Source organism: Phodopus roborovskii, unplaced genomic scaffold (genome assembly GCF_943737965.1).
Source record: "Phodopus roborovskii unplaced genomic scaffold, PHOROB, whole genome shotgun sequence".
Lineage (NCBI taxonomy): Eukaryota > Metazoa > Chordata > Mammalia > Rodentia > Cricetidae > Phodopus > Phodopus roborovskii.
The window spans coordinates 2,514,609-2,524,184 of NW_026126461.1; the positions used below are offsets into that span (position 1 = coordinate 2,514,609).

Here is a 9,576-nt window from a genome sequence, read left to right on the forward strand (position 1 = left end):
TTCCAAGCACTCACTTGAGCTGCATTCTCCACCATAGGACTGGACCCTTTCTCATTCCAGAGTTCAAATTCTTAACTCCATAGCTATTAAGTTGTAGCCAAATACCTACAATCTCCACGTTCCCCATTGCACCTGCCAACTAGCTGTCCTTGATTACCACCCACCTAAAGGGAGCTGATGCTCAGCGACATCTATAGAGCACGGTGTCTTACCGTATGCAGTACACCACTGGAGAAGCCTCAGGTCTCAAGGCTCTGAAGATGCACTCAAATGAGAGGGGGCAGGATCAGCCCACAACGAGCAGCGTCTTTTTCTGCACCACTCCAGTAGTTCAAGGCTCCTGAGCAGTGGGCAATCAGAGTTTCAAAGTGTTTTACAATTCTGTATCACTTAAATAACTAACAGGCAAGAAATGGAAGGAGGGAAGTGGCCCAATAGACAGGCATGAGTGGCTGAGCCTCTGCAACCACCATTCAGGGTAGACTGAGACCTCTGCCAAGCCCACACCAGCTGCCGCTCTAAAAGCCACTGGACCCCACCAGGACCCCAATGCCATCTCATGCTCCACTCCCTGGCTCTGCAGGCCTGGAAAATAAATCAAGAAACCGGAAAAAAAAAATCCACAGAAAATGCCCCCACCGGGTTTGATTGTATAAATAGTTTATTTCTGTTCACAGCATCATATACGCATTATAAAAGAGGGCGGGAACAAAGAAGAGAGTGGTGAAGACAGAATTACAGGAAAACCAAAAAAAAAAAAAAAAAAAAAAAAAACAGAAGCCAGAGGACTCGGTCCCAACACCACCACAGAGTGTGAAGAGAACAGCTCTAAATCATTACTGGCCTCCCTGTTGTCTATAGAAACCATTCCAAACCTTGCTTGGGGAGGCCGAACTCCTCTCCAGGAACCCGAAGGACAGCCGACTCAGGGTCCTCGATGGCATGTGATGGGAACTCCCCCACGGCACCACCACAGTGATTTTCACTGGGCTCCCTCTCGTCACAGATGAAATGGGCTTTTATTATTAGGTCAAACATTACAGAAATCAACTGAGACTCTTAGCTATTTGCTGATACACCACAGGGCTTGACTTTACTGCACAACTACTAACAGTCAACTGCACCCTTAAGTATTGATAATGGGGGTTGGGGGGGAGAACACCACAAAACCATCCCACGCCATCGTTCGAGCAGGCCAGGATCCGAACACTGACCTGGAACTCAGGTATTGTGAGCATAGGAAGGTTACAGTATTTGGCATAGGCAATGTCACAAAATAAATATATTATTCTCTCCATATTGTGGAACTACCAAAATGTCAAAGTGCTTAAGAAATTGTGAAGAAAATAAAAGAAGGTGGATTTTTTTTTTTTTAATAATTCTATACAGAATCTTCAGACCATGGGACCAGCCCATGAAGAAGCCAGTAGTGTCCCATTGCCATGTAAACAGATCTTGTAGGCTGCTCACCATTGCTTGGCTCCACTGAGTGTCTCCAGAAAGACCAGCATCGGAGGGCTATGGAACACACAAGGAGGGAGCACAGGCTGCTAGACTTCAGCTTTAAAAACAATCTAAGGACTGGGTTTCAAGCAGGAAGCCATGATTTCTGCCTATGGTTCCAAAGTTGACTCAGTGTGCCAAGGACAACAGGGATGGGCTCATATTGTGACCAACTCCGTGCTCACTCATGACCATAGCCTCCTTTGCACAGCAAGGTGTCCATCATGGAGGGAAACCAAAATCCTACCCTAAAAGATGGACTCAAGAGGGGAGATTAAAAAAGAAACAAAACCTGTCAGTTGTAAATTTCTCTTTTGATACTGTGTTTCAGGATAAATGGCAGCTTTTACCAAGCCAAGACTCACTCCTGATTATAAAGGATTTTTAAAATTACATTATTAAAAATATGTATTTATTCTTTCACTTTATCTATTTTCCAAAGCCTCTTTCAAGTAAACTGCGAAGTGCCTGAGTACCAGTGACCATGACGTCACACACCTGCTCCCTTTTCATCTCAAGCACTCATTGTTGTTGGCATTTAACCAAAGTGCTGGCTGGCTGGAAGGCCAGGCCAGCTCCCACTAGGGTGAATTCCAAAGGATTCTATCCTTCAGGTCTCCCTGTCCTAAAATCTATGCAAGCAAGGTCAGTGTTCCCAAGGCGGGGTTTTATTCTTTTGGTGAATGACATCAAATACTCTAATGACACACTGAGGAAAATACTAAAATCAGCTAGGCTACAAAGACCCAACTCAGAAATCTAACATGTCTCCACTTGCAGTGCCAAGGGGCACAAAGGGCAGTCCCTTTTTAAAACTAAGGTGAAGATTATTCATTTGTGGAAGTGGGTTTTTTGTTTGTTTAAAAAAAACACGTCTGAAATCAAATCACCACGTGGTTAGAATGATCAGATATCCCTTCTAAGAAAACCATTTTGCAATTCAGCACACATCTATAGCTGGTGTGCTCCTCCAAACCAATCAGTAGGCTGAGAGAATTTCAAATTCCACACAGAGGGTCCAGTATTTATGCCGATTATGCAGGATGGAGGGCATACGCATGCACGCGCGCGCGCGCGCGCGCACACACACACACACACAAACACACAGAGCACATTAATGTCAAGAACCTCACCCTTTGAACACCTGTATTGGTACCACCACCTCCAATGGTTTTTCTGTTTTTGTTTTATTGGTCTCTTTATGTTGATAGTGACCAACACACTGACAGGGCCTAGGCCATCTGGAAGAGGTCTCATCCCAGGCTGAACAACAGTTCTCAGCAAAACCACACACACCCACCCCTGGAAAGTGGCGTCTTCCAGGCCATTTCCAGCCGAGGCCAGACAGAAGTGCAGCAGCACGATGGGCCCTCCGGCTGCCGCATGGTCCCAGGCAGCCCTCTGGAGGGACCCAAACCACCAACCCTCCTCTGGGCCCAGAGCAGGGCAAATGAAACTGCAAACAGGGGCCTGCCCTGTGACATAAAACTAGTCAGTCGCACAGCTCCAGAATGCAAGGAGCGGTCACTCCCACCCCCCCTTCAGTACACCCCGGTGCCTACCCGCTCCCACGGGGGTATCTATCCCCAGGGTTCTGTGAACTGCATACCTCAGGTAAACTCACACGTGATTTCCCCCCGCAGTGGGGGCTGGGCAGCCTGAACTTCTGGCCCTGGCGGAGCAAGAAGAAATCGCTTTTGTCTCTCTGACATCCAAGCTTCCCACCTGGGGCCAGAGGGCTCACCACCGGACCCTGGCGTCCTCACGTCCACTCCCCGCCGGTTTCCCCCACCCCACCCCATGGGTAGCCCAAGCATTTAGACAAAAGGTCCCCTGAGCTGGGGTGGGGGGTGGGGCAGGTGGCGAGCAAGGTGGTAATGCAGCCTCCACACCCGGGTTAAGTCTCCAAGTCCTGTATTAGGACACAGAGATCGTGTTTTTAAAATTCGAAGCATCGCTTTGGTTCGTTGTCTTTGTTCGCGGGCGCGGGTTCTCGCTCACCCAGACGTCCATTCATTCACTCAGTGGCTCGTTCGCTCAGCCTCGTTCCCAGTCGCTGCCCGGACGCATTACCGCTTCTTCTTCTGCTTGAGAGACTTCCTGCGTTTCAGGATCATCTCATAGAGCTTGTCCATGCCCTCGGTGAGGCCCTCGCCGATGATGGCGCACGCCGGCTGGACATGGTAGGTGGTGGCCGGGATGAGCTCGTGCAGCGCCAGCTGCTTCTCAATCTCGGCCACCGGCAGCGACTTGGGCAGGTCCTGCTTGTTAGCGATGACCAGGAGCGGCGTGCCCTGGTTCTCCGCAAACTTGGTCACCTTGTGCAGCTCCGTCTTGGCCTCCTCCAGCCGGTCCACGTCCACCGAATCCACCACGTAGATGATGCCGTCAGTGCAGCGGCTGTAGGACTTCCACAGCGGCCGTAGCTTCTCCTGGCCGCCCACGTCCCAGAAGTGGCAGCTGATGCCCTTGGCGGTGCCGTTGCTCAGTTTGATCTTCTCGGTATTGAAGCCGATGGTGGGCACCGTGTTCACGAACTCGTTGAACTTGAGCCGGTAGAGCACCGTGGTCTTCCCGGCAGAGTCTAAGCCCAGCATAACGATGTGCAGGGACTGGAAGGCCGAGATGTTAGAGGAGATGTTGCCCATGGCTCCTCGCTGCGGCGCGGGCCACTGCGGCTGCGGCGGGAGGGCGCCGCCCCCCAAGCAGTCACCGGCCGGCTGCAACCGGGCGCACCTGGGCCCCACCCGCCTCTGGACCCGCTGGGGCCTCGGCGTCCCTGGAACGTACCGCCAGCCGGGTGCACTTAGACTCGGAGGCGCCCGCTCCCTGGATCGCCCGTTGCGCGCCCCGCGGGCATCTTTCTCCCGAGGCTTTGTCTCCCGCGCAGCCGCCACGGACAGACGCTGCGGTGGAGGATGCCTTCGCCCTGCGTGCTCGCTTGGCTGGATCTGTGGCTTGCCCGCACCGCGGCTCCGCAGAAGCCTCTGGCCTCGATGGCGCCTCGGAGCCGCTCTGGCTTCGGCTTCCCCGGCGCGCCGCGGAGGCGCAGGCGGGGCGCGGGCTTCCCCGGTGTCTCTGTCGCCGTTGCTGCCTTGCTGTCCCTGCCGTACCAGAGCTGCCGCCGCCGCCGCCGCCAGCACCAGCCTGCTGCGGGCCCGCCCCTCTGGGCCCGCCCACCAGCCACGCCCCTTCCCTGACACGCCCCGCGGTCTCCCGGGGTCAGGCGGGGTCTTCTCGGCCGGTAGCGCCTTTTCGCGCGCTCCGGTGGTTCGAAACGCTCTCGGGCGACCCTTCCCGCTGGCCGCGCCCAGACTATGGGCCTGGGCGCGGGCTCTTCCTCCCCAACCCGGTGACGCGTCTTTTAAAAATAGCTCCGGGCTCCGGAACCCCCGCCCCGGGCCGAGCCCGCAGCTGGCCAGGCAAGGGCAGCGTCTGCAGAGGGCTAGGGCGGTGAGACTGCGGCACCGGCGCGGGCGAGCGAAGGGGAGGGGCTGACCTCCTTGAGCCTGCAGCCTGCCACCCAGATCTCATTCCCACCGCGTGGTCCCACGCACCTTGGTGCCCTTACTGTGTCCTGAGTCCTAGTCCTTGTTGATACACAAGCTCTCTTTCCTTCCCTAATTTCAGGCGGCACCGGGAGGCTTAGCTGGGAGTACCAGCCACCTTCTTAGATACCTCCAGACGGTTTTTTCTCAGTCGCCCTGATTGTCACCTGGTTTTATGCCCCACCCCCTACTCTGCTAACACCCCCAGATAAGGTTAGTTTTAAGAAGGCACCCCTTTGTCATTCCACCTTGAGAACTATTTACCTTCAGACCACGGGAGTGGGGAGTGGTGGGGGGCAGGGGAGGTGGAGGAGATCCAGATCATCTGACTAGGCTCCAAGAAAGCCTGGGTTCTAGACAACCCTTGATTGTAAAACTTGTGTCTATAGCTTGGAGCTAATGGTGTGATGTGTCACAAACACATATTCTTTGGGTTCCTGACTCTCCATCCACTGGTTTTATTCTACCTTATAAACATGTAACAGATATGTATTATTTCCGGATGTAGAGGGTAATTATGAGTGACACAGAGATTTGATGATATTGGAAACTGGAGATGGCCAGCCAAGGGTCAGGTAGTCACATTTTTGTAGGTCTGGCTTCTGTGACAGAAAAGGTAGCACCACATACAGTCCAGGGAAATGAAATAAAATATTATTCATCATTTGTGAATTTAAAAAATTATACACACACAAACACACACACATGCACCTTCCTTTAAAATGCTAGGTTATAATACATGATATATAATATAATATGATAATATATAATATAATTAATTTGTGCTTAAAGTCTGAGAAAACCAAGCCTGTCAAGGGGAGGGCAGCCTTCATTGAATTCTCACAGCTGCAAAAGCCAGTCCAGGCTCCCACCATCTAGACTCTAGAACAGACACTGGTGATGGATGCTGGTGAGGTCCATGCAGATTACCCATCCACCTTGCTAGTGGAAGAAACCCAGGTCTGAGAGCTGGGACTTGCTAAGGAAGACCTCAGTTTGCAGAAAGCCTGCCGAAGACCAATGTTGTATTGGTTTTGGGATGCCCTCCTCCCACAGGGGCACAAAAATGTGTCTCAAATTAATCTCTGATACAAGGAAGATGTTTAGAATGAAGGTTCTCTCTTCTGGAAGGGCTGGATCCAGCTGCTCACGAGTAGACACTAGACCAAATCTTCTCCACCCGTCCTCAGTTTCCGTCTGTGCTGGTCCTTTTAATTCCATGGCCTCACACCATTTCACTTGCTCTTTCCTCTCTGTCACAGACAGGTGACTGGCTACCATGGGATTCTAGTGTGTAGCCTAGGACTCAGACATTTGGGAAGGGATGGGCCAGCATGGCACTTCTCAGTTTGGCTCTCACAAATGACCTCAGCATAAGATATTTTGGCCCTACTTGCATGTGTCCCCAAAGGGACTTGCTTTCATTTTAGAAGAGTCGGAAGGGTGGTTTTGATAGAATATGGTATTTGCCTTCTTCCTACTGTTTTGACCACTGCCAACTGCCTCCTGGTTGTCCTTGTAGTCCTTGCATTTTGCCTTTCACAGTGGCACTCAGCAGTAAAGGGCTGTCTGTTGTCCAGTACAAAAAAGGCAGGTTAATAGACACTAATAGAGCCTTCCAGAAGAGAGCCATTACACAGCCACTCACCATCTTTGAATAGCTGGGCCTCTACATTCTAATTTTGCTCACCAGGTAATAAGTTGATTTTACAGCTGATAATTTAACTCCTAACACATAAAATGTCATTTGGTTGAGACAAGTAGGAATTTCCTTCAAGTATAGATTTCAACTGAAAAGCCCTGGAGTTGTGGGGGGGAAAATACTATTTACCAACCACACCTGTCAGACACTCCAGAGCCACCATCAGCCTCTTTTTTCATGAACGTTTCTCAAGGTGGAGATCCTGGGCTGTGTTGACAGGCAAGGATTCCAGCTGCTCCCTCACCAACCTGGAGCCTCCGTCTCAGAAATGTACCTAACCCATAGGGTATAAATGCAGGAAAAATAAGATCACACAGGTAGTGTTTGGCAGTGTGCTAGGCACACACAGTGCCCAATGCCTTTGATATGAGCAAAGAAAACAGTTAAAGAGCACACAGCCACTTTCATAGCGACTATGGTTCTCCTGATGTTTCCCAGTGAGTGGTCACTACAGTGTCCATCCACGAGACTTTCCACCCAAACATGGATTCAGCTGGCTTCAAGTAAACAGAATCGAATAACTCGGCAGTAACTTTGAAATCGCATCTCATCGCATAAGATTCTTTTTCTCTCCTTTGAGGGGTTTAGGAATATGTGTAGCCAACTAAAGTAGATCTCGAGTGAATCTAGTCTGGTTAGTAGAGTAGGAAGTTACATGGTTATTATCTTTGCCTTTAGTGAGGCTAATAGTATAAAATGCAAAGGCTGAGCCTCTGGGCCATCCTTTACGGTGGACCCGGATCAAGATCAAAACATGGGCGCTTACGACTGCACGCATGCGCACGTGCCAGGATGGTTACTGCGTGTACAGACTGGAAACCTGCTGCGCAATGCGGGGTTCGGATTCACAATTTGTGCCTGTTTGTGCTGATGCCGGAGCGCCCTCTGCCGAGACGCCCGAGGAATAGGCGGAGGCCCTTGAGGAAGAAAAAGACCAGAACACATTGATCCAGCTGGATCATCCCTGTCTGAGCTGCCTGTGGAAGCATCAACACTCCCAGGGGCTCATTGGCTAGAGAGCCAAGAGGGCAGGGGTGCCTGTGTTTGGGCTCAGAGCTTGGGGAATACCTGCCAGGGACCCTGTAGCTTGTGGAGAACAGGAGTGGACGGTGTTGGGAGAGGTTCGGGTTTTGTTCAGTAGCTGTGGGGGGAAAATTAAGCACCAGGAATTGATGAGAAGAATGCATCTAGGAAGCTTGTGCTGACCTGACTGAGCACAGTTGCTGGACCTGACTGAGCACAGGGGCGGGCACAGAGAACGGGGGCATGGAGGAGGGATGGTGGAAGGCAGCTGGAGGAGAGTGAGGCCCGCAGTAGTCCTGTAAGAGCCGGTGCCTTAGTGAAGAGCAACCCCCATTAAGTCTGAGGGAGTGGTGGACCATCAGTGTTCACACCACTGCACAATCCTGTCTCCAAATTTGAGTGAAATGATGGTGCCAGGCGACTGCAAGATAGCCAAGCTAAGGGAAGGCTGGTGGCTGGGCAGTAGGTGAGGCAGAAGCAAACAAGAATCTCTCATGTCTGTCTGAGTTTCATTCAAGCGGAGGAAAAGATGGGAATAAAAAAAAGGATCCACCGTTCAATTATCCATTCAAGCTCATGATTTTAATAATAATTTTTAAAAAGTCAGCCTGCTTTTATTTTTAATTTTCACTAAGCCACAGGATTGATCCAATTCAGCTTCTCTTGTCCCCGACAATTGCTGCTGCTGGGGTTTGATAACTCGTTGCTGATTTGGTAACAAGAAAAATAACTGCCCCATCCGCGTTCATGCCATCACTAGACAGGAAAATTCAGAAACCATATTTATAAGTACCATTTCCATTTTTGAAAGAAGATTATCTCTGTTTTGAAGGCTAGCAGCATCCCCTGCTCAGCCTCCTGAGTTCCAGGTTTACAGGTGTGGGCTACCACACCTGACTTCCAAATGTATTTCTTAGGTAAGATTTAAAAAAAAAGCAAACCACACACACACACACACACACACACACACGCGCGCGCGCGCGCGCGCGCACGCACGCACGCACACAACCTTCTCTTAAGCCTCAAGTATTTATCTACTAAATGGACTCAGATAAGGACTTCAAGACCCTAACTTGAGAAGTCAGGACTAAGGTGGGGGTGGGGTGGGGCGCTGCTGAGATGATGGGTTCTTACCAGAGCCACATCCTTTGAAGGGTAAGATGGAAGGCTTAGTGTACAAAACATTTCTATTTTGTTTAATAATGTAATCACCTTAATTAAATTCCTACTCTAATAAGAACAAAGAAAAAAAAATCAAGTAATGACAAATATCCAGTCATTAGAGAGCTAAGCCACGAACTGAGAAGTATCAGATGGAAACTTGGCTGGCCCTTCCCCCTCCCTAGGTGAACTGAGATGGCTTTTATTTTCATTTAATTAAACCCCTCTTGGCTGGACCCAGGAGGCAGGGAACAATTGGCTCTGTGAAGGCCCATCGGCTCTCCTAGCTGCTGCCAGCCCTCCCCAGGTCTGATGTGTGGTCACTCAGGATGGCTCTTCCTCTAGATACAACAGCCGGCTTTGTATGCAGCCATCCTCTGGTGGGCGCGGCACAGGCACCTGAATAGAGACCTTTGGCTCATTGCTGTTTGGCAGGGGAGCCATGGCCACTTGAGATTATTATTTCCTTCTTACGAGTTACTGGGATTGTGTAACCTAATATTTGTCCCCATCTAGCACTGAAAATACCTTTTACTTGCTTGCTCCTGTCTCCCTCCCCCACAACCCCCCCAAACCTCTTGAAACTATTTGCCCAAAACCATTGGTGACCAATGGAAAAACACAAAGGGTTGTTGGCTC

The 9,576-nt window shown here is 50.6% G+C and overlaps 1 protein-coding gene across 1 annotated transcript; it reads right to left on the bottom strand.

Annotated features, from left to right (window-relative positions):
* Window positions 1-643: 643 nt before the first annotated feature.
* Window positions 644-4,639, bottom strand: Arl4c (ADP ribosylation factor like GTPase 4C). The gene has a single exon (XM_051190757.1). The coding sequence runs from the start codon at window positions 4,149-4,151 to the stop codon at window positions 3,573-3,575; it is 579 nt and encodes a 192-aa protein (XP_051046714.1). The 5' UTR covers window positions 4,152-4,639; the 3' UTR covers window positions 644-3,572.
* Window positions 4,640-9,576: the final 4,937 nt, after the last annotated feature.

Excerpts from the sequence above, each read along its gene's own strand:
- Arl4c (XM_051190757.1), bottom strand. The coding sequence starts at position 4,151 with ATGGGCAACATCTCCTCTAACATCTCGGCCTTCCAGTCCCTGCACATC.